General features: G+C 54.7%; 9 protein-coding genes across 9 annotated transcripts; 2 read left to right on the top strand and 7 right to left on the bottom strand.

Moving 5' to 3' along the window:
- Nucleotides 1-156: 156 nt before the first annotated feature.
- SCP_0207380 (Metal homeostatis protein) lies at nucleotides 157-1,718 on the bottom strand (the record flags this gene model as incomplete). The annotated part of the gene is made up of 3 exons (XM_027754650.1): nucleotides 157-551; nucleotides 620-1,135; nucleotides 1,190-1,718. The coding sequence occupies 3 exons, from the start codon at nucleotides 1,716-1,718 to the stop codon at nucleotides 157-159; spliced, it is 1,440 nt and encodes a 479-aa protein (XP_027610451.1).
- A 659-nt stretch (nucleotides 1,719-2,377) lies between these two features.
- SCP_0207370 (hypothetical protein) lies at nucleotides 2,378-2,941 on the bottom strand (the record flags this gene model as incomplete). The annotated part of the gene is made up of 1 exon (XM_027754649.1): nucleotides 2,378-2,941. The coding sequence occupies one exon, from the start codon at nucleotides 2,939-2,941 to the stop codon at nucleotides 2,378-2,380; it is 564 nt and encodes a 187-aa protein (XP_027610450.1).
- A 461-nt stretch (nucleotides 2,942-3,402) lies between these two features.
- SCP_0207360 (hypothetical protein) lies at nucleotides 3,403-4,360 on the top strand (the record flags this gene model as incomplete). The annotated part of the gene is made up of 4 exons (XM_027754648.1): nucleotides 3,403-3,708; nucleotides 3,797-4,035; nucleotides 4,126-4,244; nucleotides 4,305-4,360. The coding sequence occupies 4 exons, from the start codon at nucleotides 3,403-3,405 to the stop codon at nucleotides 4,358-4,360; spliced, it is 720 nt and encodes a 239-aa protein (XP_027610449.1).
- A 541-nt stretch (nucleotides 4,361-4,901) lies between these two features.
- Nucleotides 4,902-5,153, bottom strand: SCP_0207350 (hypothetical protein; the record flags this gene model as incomplete). Its single annotated transcript, XM_027754647.1, has 1 exon — nucleotides 4,902-5,153. The coding sequence occupies one exon, from the start codon at nucleotides 5,151-5,153 to the stop codon at nucleotides 4,902-4,904; it is 252 nt and encodes an 83-aa protein (XP_027610448.1).
- A 3,602-nt stretch (nucleotides 5,154-8,755) lies between these two features.
- SCP_0207340 (Tubulin gamma chain) lies at nucleotides 8,756-10,056 on the bottom strand (the record flags this gene model as incomplete). Its single annotated transcript, XM_027754646.1, has 6 exons — nucleotides 8,756-8,795; nucleotides 8,847-8,992; nucleotides 9,054-9,494; nucleotides 9,550-9,732; nucleotides 9,787-9,953; nucleotides 10,005-10,056. 6 exons carry the CDS (start codon nucleotides 10,054-10,056, stop codon nucleotides 8,756-8,758), a joined length of 1,029 nt encoding a protein of 342 aa, XP_027610447.1.
- Nucleotides 10,057-13,146: 3,090 nt separating this feature from the next.
- Nucleotides 13,147-13,389, bottom strand: SCP_0207330 (hypothetical protein; the record flags this gene model as incomplete). Its single annotated transcript, XM_027754645.1, has 2 exons — nucleotides 13,147-13,206; nucleotides 13,261-13,389. The coding sequence occupies 2 exons, from the start codon at nucleotides 13,387-13,389 to the stop codon at nucleotides 13,147-13,149; spliced, it is 189 nt and encodes a 62-aa protein (XP_027610446.1).
- A 602-nt stretch (nucleotides 13,390-13,991) lies between these two features.
- Nucleotides 13,992-14,675, bottom strand: SCP_0207320 (acyl-CoA N-acyltransferase; the record flags this gene model as incomplete). The annotated part of the gene is made up of 1 exon (XM_027754644.1): nucleotides 13,992-14,675. The coding sequence occupies one exon, from the start codon at nucleotides 14,673-14,675 to the stop codon at nucleotides 13,992-13,994; it is 684 nt and encodes a 227-aa protein (XP_027610445.1).
- Nucleotides 14,676-15,508: 833 nt separating this feature from the next.
- On the top strand, nucleotides 15,509-18,156 carry SCP_0207310 (Pheromone-regulated membrane protein; the record flags this gene model as incomplete). The annotated part of the gene is made up of 6 exons (XM_027754643.1): nucleotides 15,509-16,475; nucleotides 16,526-17,030; nucleotides 17,080-17,204; nucleotides 17,254-17,339; nucleotides 17,387-17,935; nucleotides 17,992-18,156. The coding sequence occupies 6 exons, from the start codon at nucleotides 15,509-15,511 to the stop codon at nucleotides 18,154-18,156; spliced, it is 2,397 nt and encodes a 798-aa protein (XP_027610444.1).
- Nucleotides 18,157-18,412: 256 nt separating this feature from the next.
- Nucleotides 18,413-20,548, bottom strand: SCP_0207300 (Phenylalanine--tRNA ligase alpha subunit; the record flags this gene model as incomplete). Its single annotated transcript, XM_027754642.1, has 10 exons — nucleotides 18,413-18,497; nucleotides 18,558-18,718; nucleotides 18,799-18,875; nucleotides 18,941-19,342; nucleotides 19,402-19,517; nucleotides 19,576-19,704; nucleotides 19,767-19,859; nucleotides 19,912-20,030; nucleotides 20,088-20,330; nucleotides 20,387-20,548. 10 exons carry the CDS (start codon nucleotides 20,546-20,548, stop codon nucleotides 18,413-18,415), a joined length of 1,587 nt encoding a protein of 528 aa, XP_027610443.1.
- Between the last annotated feature and the right edge of the window lie 117 nt (nucleotides 20,549-20,665).

Raw genomic sequence — 20,665 nt, 5'->3', positions numbered from 1 at the left:
ACGAACGACCGGGCGTAAGCGAGCACTATCACAACTGACCGCGACAATACATTATTTCTGTCCACGAGCTAGCACAGCCCAAAATACCGCAGCAAAGATCGACAAAAGTGGCGCACTGGTATCTACCCCCGGCCCCGCCCCACGGGCGCAGGCGGCTCATATGAGGCCCGCGGAGCGCAGGTCTTGATGCAGCCGCGCCTGCACGGCGAACGCCTGCGCGATCTGCTCGTTGCGCTGCGGGTCCTCTGGGTCGAGCGGGAGGATGTACTCACCGCGCGGCGACGAGGGCTCGTCGAGGACCACCTCGGCGAGCGCGGCAGGGTCCTCGCTGCGCGGGAGCGGGCTTGGCAGGCCGAGGCCTGTGCGGAGGAGAGAGCCATCCGCCAGACCCTGCATGCCGAAGACGCGCTCGAGGGAGTGCAGCATGGTCGATGTGCGCGAGCGCGTGTCGCTGGGTATTGGCGGGGCGTCGCGGGTGGAGGTGAGGATGCCGTGCTCCCACCTCTTGACGCGGTAGAATCCGAGCAAGGATGTGAGGAGGATGAACCAGCCTGTCCAAGTAATTGGGGGAAAAAACCGATGAGTGCAGCAGAGAGAAAGGAGGTGGAGGAAAACGCACCGATCGTCATCAGCAGGAACGACAGCCATTCGGACGTCGCGTCGCCGATGATGAGGGGGGTATTGTCTGCTGGGACGGTCGGCGTGCCGGACAATGTTGTGTTGCCAAATACATTTCCCCCATACGGCGGCTCGCCCTGCGCAGGCTTCCATCCGGTCCACGAACCCTGGCCGCTCTCACCCGGGTCGTCCCGCCCGCGCATCGCAAAACCATACTGTATAAGGGTGATGCCAAGGCCCGCACGAGAGCCGAGCTTTGCGGCATGCGTGGTGTGGAGGAGGTACGTGAGGAGGAAGCCCACGAACTGGAAGGATATCGAGACAAGCATGTTCCAGAGGAAGGAAAAGAGGCTCCCGGTCGGCAGCGAGTCGATGATGACCTCACCGGGGCTGTTCGAAGATGAGGGTGCGTGTATGGTGGTCTCCCAGTATGGCGGAACGGCGTCGGCCTGGGCGGAGGCGTACGATGGCGGCGCATCCTTCTGTGCGTCTTCGGGCACGAGGTAGGTTTCGTCGCCTTGAGGCGGGGGTCATCAGTACAGCGAACAAGGGAGAAAAATCGCGAGCATACCATCCCGTATCCTAAGAGGCCGAGAGGGTTTCGCAGTCACGTTCGCAAAGACACCGTCGTTGGAGGTGCCCCCTCCGATCGCACCAGGGGGCGCATGCGGTACGAGCCCGAACCTGTCGACATAATAGCTCGGCAAAATCGCAGCCGCGGACCTCCTGAGCCAGCCACCCCTTCTCTCCGCATCGTCCGTGCCTGCAGAGATGAGAGAGGGGACGAGCCCGTTGGAATTGCCGTACTCGTTCGGCAGTGCACGATCTGATGGACCAGGAGGGGAGCCAGGGGGCGGGCGTGCGTAGTCGTAGTCAACGGCCTCGAAGTCGTATGTGCCTGGAGCGGATTGTTCGTGCGCAGACGACGGCTCGGGGTCGTCGTGTGCGAGGGGGTGGTAACCGTTGCGGGTGTTTATGGGGTGGTGGTGCGGGTCGACTGCAGCGTCCTCGTCGTCGGAGTCGTTGAACGCGGCCTCCATCTCGTTCTCGGCGTCGTGGTCAGTGTGGGGATTAGGGAGGGGAGCATAGCGTGCAGACATGAAAGAGAAGGCGATGGAGAGCTGAGTGTCGATGGTAAGATACAAGGCTAAGACGCTGCCCTGCACGATCCCCTCTAGCCAATCACAATTATCTCTCTATTTGCATCTGTGTGGGTTGTGGCGGATACATCATTCTCATTGGCTACTGTCTCCCATTGGCTGGAGTTTTGTCCGCCAACGACGCGCCGCAATCTGTCCTTCTCAGTTTATATGGTTGACCATACACACAGCCATTGATGTTGACAGCTGCGAAGCAGGTATTGTGCATCCGAATCACGCCAAATCTTATAATGATCCACAGGCAGCAATGCATTCACGACCAAAAAAAAAAGACAAGAATACACTGAAACTAGTTCCGAAGCCCCATAATTAAGGAAACCGAGTCTGCGACCTGAGCGTGCGTGTGCAACTGCTAAATATCATCGATCACTATCACTGCTGGGTGCGGCAATGCTCAGCACCTGACCCCCAGTCTGACAGGCCCTTTTGTGCACTGCCAAACCACAGGTATGACCGGGGGTTAGCGCGTAACGGCCTCGTCTGTGCAGACTCAGCCGTGGGGTATATGCCGGGCGAATAATATACAGAAGACCTGTTGAGCGCTCGTCAATGTCTGTCCAACACGCATGGAATGACGGAAACTGACAGTGAAACAGTGATCAACAGATGTGGTAGCCTGGACGGCTGGCACGCTGGACGAGGGTGGAGACACGGACGCAGCTCTCCATGCGTGCGTCGACGAGGGCGGAGAACATCTCGAGGAGGCGGGCGCCGGGCTCGTCGTGTGGGGCGCGCATGGGTCGCCGGTGACGGGAGTGGGGGTGGGAGTGGGAGGAGACACCGTCGAGCTTGAGGCGCATGATGTTCTTCCGGCGCATCCAGCGGGTGTTAGCCCTGACGACGGAGAGGTCCACGTCGGCGCCGGGTTCGGCTTTGACGGCCGGGTCATCGGAGGCGGCTTCGGGAGAAGCAGCTGGAGAGGACGAGGAGGAAGGAGAAGAGTCTGAGCTGGGAGGGGTAGGGTAGGTGATCGCCTTTGCATCTGCGCCTTTGCTGATGGCGAGCTCGATTGCGGCGCGGGCGTGGTGTATCCAGTAGCGCTCCTGCTGGTAAAAGGCAGCGAGGGAGTCGAGGAGGACGGTCGCTGGCTGGACGGGCACGAGCGAGCGCGGAGAGTGGGGTGGGGTCGGGAGGGAGGCCTCTGGAGAGAGAGGAAACTGCATCTGAGCGGAGTTGCGGGTTCGTGTGAGCGATGGCAGCTGGCTGGGGGTCAGTGGGGGAGGGGCAGCTGGTTGGCTACCGCTTTATGAGCCATCCCTCAAGTCTCGGCCGTAGCACACTCGCAGCATCCAGACCAATAGCGATCCAGGCCTCCCGAGCCGGCCAATGAGATTCTTCTCTCCCGTCCTGACCAATCAGGCTCCTGTCTACCTCAGACGCGAGCGACGAACCCTCCCCCATCTTGCGCACAAAACATAGCACAAAACTAGCAGGAATCAGAGGGAGGAGGAGGACAAGGAAGGAGAGGAGCCAGCGCGCGGATCGGTCTCGGCACACCGTGGCACCTCGGTGTGAGTTCGTGGGTGGTGTTCCCAATCGGGAAGGATGATCAGCCAATGGGACGGAGCGTCGACGCGATTCGCTGAGCTGCCGCGCGCGCGCGTCCTGCTCACGTCCAGCGATCATGCTCCAGCTGCTCGCCCTCGCGCTCCTCCCTCTGCTCGTCCTCGCCGACCACTCTCTCCGTGTGTTCCACCGAGTGTATCATCCCTCGCTCCCAGACTCTCCCTTTGTCCAGCGCGCGTCCCTGTCTGTGTCTGGAATCGGCCCCGGCGCCCATGCCAGGCTCCTCCCATCCCAGTCTCTCCCCGCCGACCTCTCCCGCCTTGCGCTCGCAACCGAGAATATCCCTGGTGCTCTCTACCAGGTCGCACTAGAGCCGCGCCCCGACGCCGACCCTTCTCTCTGGCACATTTCTGCCGTCAAGGCCGTAAGCTCTCTCTCTCTCCTCGCTCCATCCATCCGCCGTTCCCTCGGCGGACCGTCCTGACACCCTTCCTGTGCCTGCCTCTGTCTAGTGCCACCTATCCAAGAGTACCCATGAACATATCGTCGTTCACGTAACACACGATGGCACCCCCTTCGCTCTCGACTACTTTCTCTCTCCCACCCCCCACGATGGCGCATGTCCCAAGATGCGCCGCAGTAAGCCTGCACCCATAGATTCAACCGCGCGCTCTAGTCCGCCCGAGGCCCCCGCTTTTGCCTTCCTGGCCAACTCCACCCTCTCACTCGCCGCTCCCAGGCTCCCTCCTCTGTAAGTCCCATCAGCCCAGCCAATTTTCGCCCATTAGTTTCTTCTTCATTTCCATTGCTGACTCGCATCGCCCCGCCCCGCCGCGCGCAGACCTCAGCTGCGCGTACCCCCGCCTCTCTCTCCGGAAGGCAAGCCGGTCGAGCCTCTTCCCGAAAAGACGCTGTTCCAGAAGTACTGGTTGTACGGCGTCGTCATCCTCCTCTTCCTCCGTCAGTACACGCTCTCCCTCCTTATCATATCTCCCCTTCGCTGATCAATTATTCGTGCAGTCATGGCTCCCGGCGCTGAGGAAGAAGGTGGACGTGCTGGGGGCAGTAGGCGTTAACACAGCTGCATCGATCTTCCCTGTATCTAGCTGACACCCCGCACAAATGATTGCTTGTTTCGCCCTGTCGAAATTCGAGAATTCTCCGTGCTGTACCGCCGGGTTCGCGAAGAGCCCAGTGCGGCGTATGAATTCATCTCGAACAAGCCATCACGCATCTCGATCGCAGCACTACAAAATATGAATACCTAGAACCCTCTGTGCACTGAATTGAAAATCAGCTGGTGCAGAGATGCCTTGTGGCCGCGCATCTTGCTTGCTTTCCATTTTCGATGCTCGTGAACGTACTGCGGATGTCAACTGAAGGTGTTGGTGCGAGTGACAGGTTCGCGGCGGGCCTAGTGCACCTCAGATTCGATCTCGCGCGGCCTCGTGTGCAACCCGACAACGACGCGTTGCGAAAATCGGCTTATTCTGTCTGAAGGCAATCCGTGACCATTGGCCCGCCGTTTGCTGTTTCTCATGCCTGGAAGGCTAATGTCGAAGACAGTACGGAAGCGTCGCATTTTTGTCCTGTATTCAACGGACTGATGGAGCCTATTCAGGCCCGTTTGTTTTCCGTCACGGACTCGATATAAAACAACAGGCCTGCGTCTGCCGCGGTCTGCGGCTCGAGAACGGCGAGATGATGCTGCGCTGCGACTGCTGAAGGCAGCCCGGCGCATGCACCAAATATATCGAGTTCGCGGCGGGCCCAGGGCGCGCGATCTGATTCCGTGCGCGTCGCGCGCGTGACACGCGCGGACTCCGCCACTCCAGGCAACTCGTAATGCGCCTCCCTCTGGCCGGGCATGCCACGTATCGGACTCGTCTCTGGAAATTATTGGTACAGTACCTGGGCGCGCCCCAGCAGGTGGCACCCGTGGGACGGCCCGCGTCATACTAGCACCGTTCCGCGCATCCTCGTCCCAATCGCGACTGCAGAGGATCACCGTCTGACACAGCCTCGACGTGTCTGGACGCGCGAAGACACCGCGACGATAGGTGGGGGAAGACCGCCGGCCCCCCCTTCCAGCGGCGAAACTGCAGTGCACGGAAATAGGACGAGTGGGTTTTGTTTCGAGTTCTGGTTCGCCGCTAGCTGGCTGGGAGGAACTCGTCCGGTCGAGTCGTCCGTCTGGCCCAATGCGTATCTTCGTCAGGACGAATTGAATGGTCGTTCGCACCGGCACGTTGCCCTTTTATTATTATTATCGCACTCTGTTGGCTATTCTCACCGAATAATGGAATTCTGCCGGTTGTGGGCATGCCTATACGGGGACCTGTACTCCCATACAGCGTGCCAGATGCAGGGCCTCGGCGAACCTCCCCCTCTAGGTATGTCTTTCACTCTCTCGTACCTAGCCTAGCGCTTCCAGGCCTGCGCTATCGACGCGATACCCATCTGTTGCTTTGTCCTCAACTATCTTGTGTACACTCGTGATTTAGTACCTACTACTGGAAGCGGTGGAGGGATAGCTGCGGGTACGCGACATACACCCTGCGGGCGCGCAGACGGCACCTACTTCCTTCTCTCTTCTCCCCTTCCTGACGATATTGTCATGGGCTATCCTGTCCCCTGTGCCCACGCAAATATTTTACTATGCTATGGATTGTGCTCTGAGGCTGAAGCCGCCTGGTCCTCGCACGAATCGTCGTCGGAGCCGTTCACCGTGCCCGAGCTCATCGTGTCCCATCGTCGCGGCCCAGATGTTACACAGTTCGAGCCCATCCCTTCGCCCCCAACTTTTTTCGTGGGTAGCGTGGCTGCACACGGGCGGGCTGGCAGCTTGGTAATGTCATCTTCATTCAGTTCTCGCTCCCCGGCAGGTACGCTACATGCTTATACGTTGTCTCGCCACCCTGACTCGCAGTCATGCCCTGAGCGACAGGTGTACAGTACCACCTTGGGGGTTGGATCACCGTCGTCTGTCCGATTTTTATACCCCCCCCTCCTTCCCGAGTTGCATGGGGTACTGTCATTGGTACTTGAGTCCATTCCTCACCGTCATCGCCACCGCCACCGCCACTGCCACTACCACCACCAGGAAGTCGCACAATTTACTAAGGATGCCACGGGATTTTCCCCTGTGCGTTGCGTGGTTGGATTGCTCTGCAGACACCGCCTCGCTCGGTGAGCCGGTAATTTCACGGCGCTGTGAACCAATGCCCTTGAAATGTTCTTGGGACACTACCTTTTAATTAGCCGCCAATGGTATTAGCATCCGCCCTGCCTACTGGATAGCTATTGCAAACTAGGACCTGCAGACAGCGTTGTTCTTCGCCGCCATCCTGGGTTTTGGCTTCTTCAGCCAGCACGATCTGCTGCAGCTTCAGCTCTATCCAACCCATACAGACGAAAAGAAGGACTCGTACATGAGTGAGTCCCTCTCTCTGTGTGCTCAGACCCTCCCGCTGACGATGCGGTATACGTATTCTCCCCAGTTCTGGCTCTAGATGTTACGCGTCGCGACGAACTACGATGCTTACGTGCTTGCGCATGACACCCTTCAGCTTCCGCGGCACACCGTCAGACCTTCCACCCTATAGGATCGCGCCGCCTTGTTGGTCCAGCACTCTGCAATCGGGCGATACGTGCGGAACGAGTCGCGCGGTCTTTAGCGTGAGGATGTCACGCCTGTCCTCCCGCCTTGGTTCTTCGTGGAGTTCTTGAGCATCCCGCGGCGCACACATCATTGCCTAGACTGCACAACGTGCAACCACTCGGGCCAATTGCAGGGGATCTCCCCACCTCGCAACGTCATAGGTCTCACGCGGATGCTTGGTTTTCACGAGGTAACGACTCTGCCAACGCCTCGTGCCAACGACTTACTTCCACCGAACTAGTAGCTTCAAGACGATCGCACAGGTAATTCAAATCATCGCTTCAGATGATCCTGATATCGTAGGATATCGTGTAGGGCTGTATCGTGTACTCCGAGTGGTTCAACGGCATGGTTGCTTTGTCCGGCCCGCTCTGCTCACAAGACCACGGACCACGGACCATGCGTCGCAGCATTCGTCACCGTACAGCTCGTCGTTCTGCCACTCACAGCCCTCATTTCCATAGAAATCCGCGAAGGTCCCGAGGCTATGTCATCCTACGTTGAAGTCTTCGAATATCAAACCCATAGTCCGCGCGGGAGGCCGTCGAGTACTTTGAAGCCCAGCCTCTCGTAGCATTTCGCGGAACCACAGGCGGGCCAACCCGTGCTCTTCCCTCAGATTCTGCACCGCCTGTGCAATCAGCATCCGCCCCCATCCCTGCCACTGGTACTCCGGCAAGATATCGAGAAAACGCGACAGCCTAGGTGGAAGCGCGCGGGGAGTTGTGCAAGAAATGCGCGTTTCGTGCGTCTGCTTCGTTCGCAGGCTTCAGGGAAGGGTCGTCCGGGTGTGCAGACGGGTTCGCGTCTATGCGGGGGTTACCACTCCGTGTTCGCCCGAGCTTCGAATGCGCGCGTGTCAGGCGTTCCCAGCACGTATCCGACGACTGCGTCGTCTTTGGTGCGGTCGACCATCACGAAGCCTGGTAAATGCCCCGATTGCACGAGAAGGGCTGAAGTCGCTGCAGCCAGGAAACAGTGAACAAGGAGTTGGAGCTCCAAGTGCTGATGTTGAATAATATGTTCTCTGTTGTATCTGCCTTAGCGTCTGGTCATGTACTAGTATCTCGAACTAACCAGGAAATAGCATATCTGTTCATGTGCCATAGATCCTTGGCTGCTGGAAGGGTCAGAATGAATGAGTCCAATGTAATGTAACGAACAAGACTCACCGATGCATCCTTATAGGTCACATATCTAATGCGGTCATGCTGCACCTGTGCCGGGTTAGACTTTGCGTAGGAACAACGGGCTGTCATCATCAGTTATATACTCTGCACTACCGGTACTTCAATTTCCACATTGCATGAGTCCCTACGTCGACTTCACACCACAGCCTATGTCGACAATGCATGCAGGACCACTGCACCATTATGATCCTGGTGTTGGTCCCCAATATCATCCCGATGACTCTTCTAAGGACCCATAAGATACATAATCCGGACTCTCACATGCTTTGTACTCTTTCTGCAAATCGTCACAAGTTGCCCTGTTAAGAATCAGTATGATAACTCACTCCACTTAAGCTCCACTAACCTAGCGATGTCGAATTCTTCTACGATGTTCTCAAATTTCTTATATTGCTCCAGGAACTCATTCCGCTTAAAAAGTCTGTCAAACTGGTCGAGCATCCGTTTGAAAATCCAACTCTTGTATGAGCTCGTTGAACAGAAACAACAAAGCACACCTTACCGAGGTAATACTGGTATGATTCGCCAGCATCACACCGCTGACACGTTCGTGTGGATGTATGGAGATCTACGTGCTAGGGCAATCTGAATCGTTGCAGGACCTCAGGGAATGAAAGTAATCAATTGTCGCTCTCGAATACGAAGCAGACACTGGTGAATCTACGCTAGAGCCTCGTGAGTCAGTTCGACAAACTAGATTATATGACTAACCTCATTCGGGTCAACATCGCCTTGATGATGTTGATGTTGGAGATATATACAGAAGTCTTCGTGAGGGGAGCAGATACCATGCGGTTTCTAGGCTGCAACGATCGTCGCGTGACATCCAATAGTGTCGTTCGTCTGACAGGTTTTGCCTTGGAAAACGAACTCAGCTGGAGAGTACGTATAACATATTTGGTAGCGCGGACAACACACCTCCTCGATTTGGTCATTGGTGAAGGGGGTGTAGGATGTAGTAAGGAAATGGCAGCGGGGAGTCGGAATCAACGACGCCGCCAAACTGACGAGGTCGGAATACAGAGTGCGAGGAAATCTGATTGTTTGCGTGCTAGCTGCGATGATAGTAGCGGCGAGTCGATTTGTTTGATCGAACGAGGGGGTCTGAATGCGAAGTGTATCAGCTGCAATCTGTGCTCCGTTGTCCAAGACGATCACGGAGTTTGCATTATTAACAAGGCGTTTGAGCGTGAGCAAGGCGTTATATGGTTGTACAACGACATCACCCTCTTGGGTATTAGGAAAGACACTGTACATTTGTAACAATTTCCTGGGAAACCTATCATTCAGGCGTTCGAGAAGAAAAGACCCGAGTCCGGATCCCGTTCCCCCAGCAATCGAATGCATAACCATGAATGCCTGTGGAGAGTCGTATTTTTCATTGCGAGGGAGAAGTTGTGTTGTTTCTACGCACCTCAAGTGAGTCACACTCCTCGGTCTCACGATCTATCATCTCCATTAAATCTTCATAAACTTCTTCCCCCGACGAATAGCCTTGAGTCCAGTTGTTACCTGCTCCGCCACCATCCTTTGACATGAATATGTTCTCTGGATTATAGAGCCGTGAATAAGGGGACGACAGAATGTTGTTGATGACCTGTGTCACGCGTCAGCTTCATCGAATCCTACTGCTCTGGGTAAGCCAACGCACCCTTGGCTCCAAGTCTACGAGAATCGCTCTTGGAATGTAGTGCTCATCATCTGCTTGGTAAAAAAACGCGCTTTTCCGATCGCCCGCATCCATAGACAAATCTTCCAGGATCCCATCTTCATTGATCCCGTGTTCCATACAGAGACGATGCCAAAAGGCCGATCCCACTGCAAGTTGAATCAGTAAGGTCATCAGATGCTCTTTAATCTGGTTCATACCCTGCCAATTTCCACATTGTCCCAGCCGTAGTGTTACAAAGTCTCGAGGCATTCATTGGACAACGTGTTTATCTGTCGTTTCCACGTGGCAGGTTGGACTTAGTCTCCCAAAGGCAGACTGACACTCTGCTTCAACCTTCGTTCCTCAGGATATCCGTGTCTGGCGTCTGCTATCAATACGGTGGTCCTTATCGGTAGGTTGGGTATTTTCATCTCCGCAAATCACGTGCACACGCGACGCGTCAAAACGTGTTCTCATCTACTCATGCAAGTCTCGCGTTTCTGCCGCATCCTCATAGCTCTCTGGTACACAGGGTGTTCTCCTGTTATGTACTGTCTGTAGACTGGATTTATTTTGAGAAAAACTATGCCTCGGGGCCCTCAGAACAGCTAAATCCACTAGTACTGTATTTTAGGTGGGGGATATATGCCGCACTGATTACAACTATGGTAGTGGTAGCCAGAGTGACTCCCTGCAATTAGTCCTCTGGATTTCTTCAACAGTCTTATGCTAGAAGGCGGAACAAAATTATTGGGATGTGACAGTGTCCAAGTTCAAGCCAGAACTTTCACAACCCATCCTCAGTAGTTACTTCTCTTGTTACCCTTTGGATGTGCTTCTTTTGCTTGTCTCCTACAGCTTAAAAGGCATGCCATTTGACTGAGATATCTCGAATGAAACAACGACCGCTTCCCTGGAGTATGTAGTATCTGTGCACCGTGAGCTTGCGGCGAGCGCTTGTTCTCTCATTTCCAGCTCCGACTCATTCTCTTGCAGGCGAGTTGATCGGTCCCCCGCGTTAAAAACTAGACTAGTTGAACTGCGCGAGTCGTGACATCTTTGTCTGGGGGTCACTCGAACAACAAAATGGATAGATATTCAACATTTCATTGTTCAGATATGCTGGCAGACCACAGGGACGTGATATTCAATGCATACGTCAGAGATGCCTTGTGGCCACGCATCTTGCTTGCTTTTGATGCTCGTGAACGTACTGCGGATGGCAACTGAAGGTGTTGGTGCGAGTGACAGGGCCTAGTGCACCTCAGATTCGATCTCGCGCGGCCTCGTGTGCAACCCGAGGAGAAGGCGTTGCGAAAATCCGCCTACCGTATTCAGTCTGAAGACTATCTGTGACCATTGGCCCGCCATTTACTGTTTTTCATGCCTGGAAGACTAATGTCGAAGACAGTACGGAAGCGCCGCATTTTTTGTCCTGTATTCTATGACTAATGTAGCCAAATTATTAGGCCTGTTTATTCTCTGTCGCGAACCCGACATGACCACTGGGGCCCACTGCGGCTCGAGAACAAGCAAGATAATACTGTGCTGCCGCTGTTCAGGACAGTGTGGGGTGTGCACCGATTATATCGAGTTCGCGGCGGGCCCAGGGCGCGCGAGCGTGGAACACGATCTGATTCTGTGTGTGTCGCGTGCGTGACGCGCGCGGACGCTACACCAGGCAACTCGCAATGCGTCTGCCCCTCTGGCCAGGCATGCCACGTATCGGACTCGTCTCTGAATATTGGTACAGTACCTTGGCGCGCTCCAGCAGGCGTCACCCGTGGGACGCCCGCATCATACTAGCACTGTTCCGCGCATCTCGTCCCAATCGCGACTGCAAAGGATCACCGTCTGACACAGCCTCGACGTGTCTGGATGCGCGAAGGCGTTGCGACGATAGGTAGGTAGGTAGGTAACCGGTATTGGTCCCATTCAGGAACGCCTGGGGAAGACCGCCGGCCCCCTCTCCAGCAGCACACCGCAGTGCACGGAAATAGGAAGAGTGGGTTCGCCGCCATCTCCTTTTGTTCTGAGTTCTGGTTCGCCACTAGCTGGCTAGGACGAGCTCTTCCGGTCGAGTCGTCCGACATCTGATCGATGCGTATCTTCGTCAGGACAAATTGATAGGTTCGTTCGCATCGCATCCTCTTTTATTTTATTATTATTGCTTTTCCGCAAATAATATCCGCAAATAACGGAATTCTGCCTGCCGGTATCGGTCCCTGAATAGGCAGCTCCCATATGCAACGTGCCACATGCAGGGCCTCGACGAACGTCTCCGGATTCCTCTTGGTATGTTCTTTCACTCTCTCGTACCTTAGACTGGCCTAGCGCTTCCAGACCTGTGCTATGATTATCGGCGCGATACCCATCTGAAGTTGCCCTGTCCTCATCGGTCCTGCGTACACTCTCATAAGCCATGCTGCACCGCAGCATGTTTTGACGCTTCCCGTTACCATACCCGTCTCGCCAGCCAGTAGTTATGAGTCTAACTACGTAGCACACTGTACCTTGGCACTTGTTTGCCTGCTCGCAGTATAAATGCTAAGACTTTCATCGTCGTCATCATCATCCTACGTACACTCGTGATTTACCAGTGGAAGCGGTGGAGGGATACGTAATTATTTTCGCTGCGACATACACCCTGCGGGCGCGTGAACGGCCCATCTGTCCCTTCTCCATTCCCCCCTTCCTGACGATATTGTTGTGGGCTATCCTGTCCCTTGTGCTCACCCAAACATTTTTCCGTGCTAACGACTGCGCTTTGAGATTGAAGTCGCCTGGCCTTCGCGCGCATCGTCGTCGCCGCTCATCGTGTCCCACCGTTGCGTCCTACTAGAGGCGACACAGTTCACCCTCATCCCTTCCCACCCAACCCTGAATCCCTCCTTTTTTCGTGGGTAGCATGGCTGCACGAGGATGGACTGGAAGCTTGCCAATGTCGTCTTCCTCAGCAGGCACGCACTTATACCTTATCTTACCACCTTGCCTCACAGTCATGCCCTGGACGACAGGTGTACTACTTTGGGGTTGGATGACTACGGTCCGTCTGATTTTATAACTCCCTCCACCCCAGCAGCGTGGGATGCCGCCATTGCTGCTTGAGTCCATTTACTACCCCCTCCCCCTTCCCCACACCACCTCCAGGAAGTCGCACAGTCTAGGATATCACAGAAATTTCCCTTGTCCGTTGGGTGGCTGGATTGCTCTGCAGACACCGCCTTGCTCGGTGAGCTAGTAATTTCACGGCGCCGTGAACCCATGTCCATGAAATTTTGTTTGGATACTACCTTTTAGTTAGTCACCAATGATATTACCATCCGCTCTGTCTACTGGATCGCTATTGCAAACTAGGACCTACAGACAGGGTCGTTCCTCGCCGCCATCCTGGGTTTTGGCTTCTTCAGCCAGCACGATCTGCTGCAGCTTCAGCTCTATCCAACCCATACAAACGAAAAGAAGGATTCGTACATGCCAGTGAGTGAGTGCCTCTCTCTGTACGCTCAGATCCTCTCGCTGACTATGCGGTAAACGCACCTTCCCCAGTTCTGGCGCTAGATGTTGCGCGTCGCGAAAGCCCCAGCCTGGACGAACTACCATGCTTACGTGCTTGTGCATGACACCCTTCAGCTTCCGCGGCACTCCTTCACCCTCCACCGTATAGGATCGCGCCACCTTGTTGGTCCAGCACTTTACAATCGGGACAAGTCGCGCGGCCTTTGGCCTCAGGCTGAGATCACGCCTGTCTACCTAACCGCTCCCTCGCATCTTTGTTATTCGTCAAGTTCTTGAGCGTTCCGCGGCCCACGAATCATTGTCTAGACTGCACAACGTGCAACCACTGGGGCCAATTGCGGGCGATCTCCCCACGTCGCGACGTCATGGGTCATACGTGGATGCTTGATTTTCACGAGGCTACCACTGACGTTCATCTCTGCCGAAGCCTCGTGCCAACTACCTGCTTCCGCCGCGCTATCAGCTTCACGAAGATCGCGCAGATAATTCAAATTATGGCTTGAGATGATCCTGATATCGCGCAGGCCTGTATCATGCACTCCACGAGTGGTTCAAGGGCGTGGTTGCCCGCTCTACTCACAAGACCACGGACCACGGACGAAGCCTTGCAGCATTCGTCATTGTACAACTCGTCGTTCTACCACCGACGGCCCTCATTTCCATAGAAATACGCGAAGGTCCCGAGGCTACACCCGATCCTCGCCGTTGAAGTCTTCGAATATCAAACCCATAGTCCCCGCGGGAGCGCCGTCGAGTACTTTGAAACCCAGCCTCTCGTAGAATAGCTTCGCGCCTACATTTCGCGGATCTAAGCCCAACCACAGGCAGTCCAACCCGTTCTGTTCCCTCAGATACCGCACCGCCCGTGCAATCAGCCTCCGCCCCCATCCCTGCCTCTGGTACTCCGGCAAGATGTCGATGTGCAGGTGCGCAGGAGAAAACGTGACAGCCTCCACAGAAGCGCGCGGCGGGTTGTGCAAGAGATGCACGTATCGTGCGTCTGCTTCCTTCGCAGGCCTCAGGGAAGGGTCGTGCGGGTGCGCAGGCGGGTTCGCGTACTTGGCCCGCACGCGGGGGTACCACTCCGCGTTCGCACGAGCTTCGAATGCGCGCGTGTCGGGCGTTCCCAGCACGTATCCGACGACTGCGTCGTCTTTGGTGCGGTCGACCATCACGAAGCCGAACGTGGGAGACAGCTGTGCGTAGGGTTCGGCATAGACGAGCCCTAGCAGCTCTGGAAAGTTGTGCAATGGCTCTGCTGAGACACCTGCGTCTCCCGTGAGGAGGCAAATGCGCGACAGCGCTGGCGAATCCACAGTCGACACCGGGCGGATGTACACATTCGAGGGCGTCGATCCTAGATTGGCCATGGTGCCGATTCTCTACGCAAACTTGTAGCACGGAGACCGTGTACAATCGATAACAAGGGTATGGTTAGTATCAGCCTTTGCCACGTTCGAACAGTTCATAAACTGTACCATTTACTACTGGAAGAGCTGTAGATCGTCGATATCGATGGTGTAGTGTCGATACTATGATCCAACGAAATCCTGGTCCACATGGCTTGATTGGCCTACATTAGTCTTGCGCGCTGAGTTGCATTTCCTTAATACCAGGAAAACTCAGTGAATCCCAGTGTCTAACCAATCACTATCGAGCGGAAGTGAAAATCAACTTCTGGGTTCCCAATAGGATGAGTTCGGGACAATCTGGTACCTCTGGTCGATCGGCCACACGGAGGAACAGTGAAGGGCGGAATCGCCATTTTTGGAAGCCGCGGCGCTGAACCGGCCTTGGACCATGCCAAGACCATGCAAGTCAGTAATTCACTCCGGCTATTATATATTCCTCATAACATCTACTCAAATCCTTTGTAGACTAGTAGGGCGCATCGTTCAGTTAGATCCTCAATGGCCATATGGCGATTGTGAGTGACATAGGGTTCTGTTCCCGCCGCTACGCTCATGACTTGCTCAGTCGAGAATGTAACGGTACCGCAATCTCAAACACGGTCCGTTGTAACTTTGACCGAGGACGTCGGACAGTCCCATCCGACGAAGAGGGCTCTTGAACTCGACGTACACCTCACTGCAGCGTTGATAAACCCTGCTGTCCTCCTCGTCCTAACCACTTCACCGCACTGAAAGCTGGCTTTCGCGATCACTCATTGAACCCATCTCCATCAAACATTCTCCCGTCCTTCATGTCGTACACGAATGTCCCCCCTCGTCGATCTGCTCTGGCTCGCAGATCTTCGGCCCCTCGTACATCTGCGAACTCATCTCGCAGTCCCTCACGAGTCAGGTTCCAGGATGAAGCCGCTTCTCGTTCCACCGATGCTCGAGGAAGGTTCCAATCCAGCCCTGCCCCTCAGGATTACGAGGTCCCGATATCCCGGGAGCAAGCTCGTGATTCCAGTGGTGGCTCTCCACCGGAGTGGAACTTCCCTGTCTACCAAAATGACTATCCCAGCGACCACCCTGCCGGCTGGAGTCCTACCCAGGACGTAGAGCCCAGTCAGCCGCAACGTACCGCCGAGCACAGTCGAGTTTCCTTCAGCGCTCCATCCCGGTCAATCGAATCTCGACGTGGGTCAGACGAGAGCGAGAGTACACTCCATGATGAACCTCTCGCTGACGATTCCAAATACTCCCTGTCATCTTATCGTCATCCGTACGAGATCCGCCCACCCTCTGATGTTTACACTGGGCCCCAGTCATCCCCTCGCGGTGCGACTCTTCGTCGCAAAGTTAGTTTCGCAGACGACGAAAACTACTACCACGAGAAGGGAGATGAGGACGAAGATGACCGTGACATTGAAGGCGGATGTGACTTGGGTGACAGAGACGACAGACAGCGCGGAATCCTCTCAAACTTGATTGATCTCTATGGGCTCAATCAACGTTCCGAAGATGACGCAGACAACGATAACTATGGTACGGTCAGACGGAGGACACCAGGGACAGAGAGACCATGGCATCTTCGTCGCGTGGACTCTACCGCGTCCAACAACTCTCAGGTCATCGACCCGGATGACCCAACCGTCACTGGGGAGCGTAAGAATTTTCTTGATGATCCTGAAGACATAGAAAAGAACTGCCTCCGCCAAATGAGCTACAAAGCTCGTAGGAAGGAGAGGATGCGCATCAAGATTGAATTCAACATCACGTGTATGTTTCATCTGCGTCGATCGTGTTAAGTTACTGACCATCTCTCCCAGCCGTGTTGAACCGACAGATGTTCTTGATGCGACTTGCGAAAGCATTAATGATATTCGGTGCTCCTTCGCATCGAATCGAATCGCAGCTGCTTTCCGCCGCGCGGATTTTGGAGGTCGATGCCGAATTCATTCACATTCCTGGTGTCATTATTTGCTCCTTCGGTGACCAGGATACGAAGACCTCAGAAATGCACTTCGTGAAGTGTGCCGGTCGTCTCGCGCTTGGCAGCCTTCATGAAGTCCACCAAATTTATCGTACGGTGGTGCACGATGAAATCAGCGCAAAGAAGGCAACGGAACAACTCAATGTGCTGCTTGATTCGAAACCGCTCTACGGCGCGATATTCCGCAGTTCCCTGGCGTTCTTCATCTCCGCCTTGATTTGCCCACTTGCATTTGGTGGATCGTTTTTGGATATGTGGATTGCTGGAGCAGGTGCCACCATCCTGTCTATCATGCAAATTGGAGTCGCATCCAAGAGTCAGTTGTATGCGAATGTCTTCGAGTGAGTGCTCAGCTACTCATACGCCACTTGGTTCTAACGATCGTTTCAGAATCACCGTCACCATCTTCATCTCCTTCCTCGCCCGCGGTCTGAGCAGTATTCGCAGTCAGATATTCTGCTACACTGCCATTTCCTCTGCCGGTATCGTCGGTATTCTTCCCGGTTACCTCATTCGTAAGTTTCGGTCTCATTTCTTCGTAAGATCATACTGAACTTTCTGCAGTGAGCAGTTCTCTTGAGCTGGCCTCAAAGAACATTGTTTGCGGTAGCGTGAAGATGGTTTATGCTTTGATTTATACACTATTCTTGGTGAGATTACCCCCACACATTGCTTATTTCAACTAACCCAATTACAGGGTTTCGGCTTACAGATTGGTTCTGATCTCTATCTACTCTTCGACCAAGGTGCTCGCCATGACCTCGCAACTCTGGCGGCTCGCATGACGACTGCGGTCACTATCACCGGTACCTTCCTCGCCGATAATGCCACCACAACCAATGCTACTGACGGGGCCAGCGCGTTACAAGGAACCTTCACTTTCACAAACTCTACACCTTACATCGTTGAGCACATCATCACAGGCTGCTACCGGCCCCCGTCCTTCCCATGGTACCTCCAACCCTTCCCATGGTGGAGCCAGTTCATTATCGTGCCCACCTTCTCCATTCTCTCTTCGCTCGCGAATCTGCAGCCCTTCTGGACTGTAGAACTGGTCGTCATGGTCGTCATCTCGTGTGTATCCTATGCCGCGAACAAGATTGCGAACCACTTCATCTTCAATCGCTCCGATGTCGTCTCCGCCATCGGAGCGTTCGCGGTCGGTCTGCTCGGTAACATTTACTCCAGAAGGATGGGGGGTACCGCGTTCACGTCCATGGTCACCGGTGTGCTGTTTTTAGTGCCTGTGGGTACTCTTCCTTTTTCATCCTCACGGTTCATTTGCTGATACTCTGTGTACAGTCTGGTCTGTCGCAGGCCGGAGGTATTACAGCACAAGGCAATGGTATTGACATTGGAGGTGCCATGATTTCAGTCACGATCGGTATTACCGTCGGACTGTTCATGAGTCAAGCCATCGTCTATATGTTCGGTTCCCGAAAGAACGCTGCTATTTTCTCCTTCTGATTCTGTCATTACTGTCACACGGACCAGCGCAGGACGCGTTATATATCATACCACCACTGTATCCATAATCCAAAGCATAACCTGTACATTGCATACTATACCGTCAGCCACGTCCACAAAGTATACTAGCATCACAAATTCTCCGTCTTTGCTCTAGCGGTCAGAATACCGGAGGCATTCAACGTCAGTCTAAGCATGACAGCCAATGATACAACACTATTTGCTTGCTTCTACAAGATATTAGATCTACACGCATCTAGAACCTGACCGCTGGGGACTTCTCTACTCCCTCCAGCGAGACCTTATGGCCTACCAATGTCCGAATGTTGCTGATTCCATACCTGGAGTAAAGAAATCAGTCTGAGTGAGAGTCATATAGGGCCTACACATCAAGGACGCACCGAATCATGGTAGGCCTCTCGAGTCCAATGCCCCATCCGTGCACATGCACGTCCTTCGGAAAGCCCATGGGCTCGAGCATCTCCGGGCGGAACATGCCGCTGTTGCCAACTTCGACCCACTTACGGAGCTGTGGGTGGAAGGCGAAGATCTCAAGTGACGGCTGGAAGAGGGCCGGCAAGGGGATCAGCATCAGGGAAGAAAACAAGTTCGGAGGAGAGGAATGTTCGAGAATGGACACACCTCTGTGTAGGGGTTGTACGCGGGCTTGAACCTCAGGTTCTCGATCCCCATCTTTTTGAAGAATACCCGCATGAAACCTGCCCGAGTAGACGGTTTGGGGTTGGTTTGGACTATGAAACATCTTCCGGTGAGGTCAACTCACCGATCAGGTCAGCAAGGGTCAGTCCTCGGTCCGCCACAACGCCTTCAACCTGATGGAATTCCGCCAAATGGGTCGCGTCCATCGTTTCATTCCGGAATACGCGATCGATACTGAACAGCTTGGCGGGCCTGAACCCGTCGTCGTCGGCCCCCGCGGTACCCTTCGTCGCGCCAGAGTGCGCGTCTGCCTCCTCCGCAGACGCGCCCTCGCCCCGGCACCGCGCGGCAAGCTTCCAGAGCATTGCCGCGGAGGAGGCCGTTGTGTGTGTGCGCAGCAGGAGCTTGCGCGACTCCGCCTCGGACCACGGCGCGCGGTAGCCTGTCGAGCCGTACCCGCCGTGTTCGTGTACTTCCGCGATGCGGGCGTAGTAGTCGGCCGGCGGCGGGAGGGAGGTCGATGGGTCTGTGTGAGACATGAGATTTATGATCTTAGCGAAAACGTCGTAGAGACAAGGACCGTACCTGATAAGTAGAAGGTATCCTGGACTTCTCGTGCGGGATGCTGTTGGGGAACGAAGAGTGCGTCGAAGCACCAGAAGCCGGATTCGACGAAGGATGATGTTGGCATCTCCGCAAATCTAGACGACGTGAGAAGCCGGTCGGGTTAAGCCAACAGGTTCGTGTTGCGCGACATACCCCATCTCCAAGAAAATGTTCCGGATCTCTTCGCGAACCTTTAGCAGTGGATGGAAGGCGCCCCCATTTGGCGGCATTCCCTCCGCCTCAAAGTTGTATTTCTTGTATTGTGCTGTCTTCCATGACCCTCTAGCAATGACACACAAGTGTGAGGCACGATCACATCCAGTATAACATAGAGCAATGCCTACGAAGTTAGCATGTCAATTGTCAGATCGGTCTCGAGCTTGGCTATAGATGTGCTGAAGCTCGGGCCCTTCTTGACCGTGAACCACTGTCCCCTCCTAATGAGAACAACTGTCAGCAGCTCAAATAATGTTACATATGTCACTATACTTTTGTGCAATGAGCTTGCGTTTCCGCAACTCCGCGAGAGCTTTCTCCCCCGCTTTCAACGTGCCAGTGGAGTCCACCTCCCGCAATTCCAACTGCGTCGCGTCTTGTATGGACGAAGCCTGAAAAACATTAGATTTTGGACCCAGAAAATAATGGCAGAGAATCTCATTGCCTACCAGTTTGACCAAACCATCCCCTTCCTTGCCGATCCACTTGTTCTTGAAGGCCCGCCCTTGCCCGATCTTCGCGGTCTCAAAGCCGACCTTTCTCTCGAGCTCCTTTGGGGTCACGGGCGCGCCATCTCGCTTCGCGGGTAGCGCTGCCCACACGCGAGCTTCGTGCGATCCTTCCAGCGAGATCTGGGCGCCCTCCAGGGTGAGCACATGCGAGACAGTTTCTTGCGTCGTATATGTGATCATCTACATCGCGTCGACTCCTGGTTACATAAAGAATTAACTGCACGAGGAGGACGTACGTCTCGACTGGCAAGTGAATTGAGTGCGCCAAGGATGGTGGTTTGATATTCCTGGGTCGCAGAGGGCTCCGAAGAGCCTGGCAGGACGAGTGTCCGAGTATCCTTGAGAGTGCCATCTTTGTCGAGAGTATCCAGGATGAGCTGCTGGATCGTTTCTGCCATGCTGAATAAAGTCGCGCGGAGAAGGGATGATTAGAAGTGGAAGGGATAGAGCTCTCGCTGCAGCCACTTGACTCGATGCAGATCTTGTGTCGATCGACTGAAGAGAAAGCACGTGCA

The sequence above is a fragment of the Sparassis crispa genome, assembly GCF_003851025.1.
Source record: "Sparassis crispa DNA, contig_000001F, whole genome shotgun sequence".
Lineage (NCBI taxonomy): Eukaryota > Fungi > Basidiomycota > Agaricomycetes > Polyporales > Sparassidaceae > Sparassis > Sparassis crispa.
The sequence above is the reverse complement of the archived record's forward strand: the minus strand, read 5'-3'. Positions and strand labels throughout refer to the sequence as shown.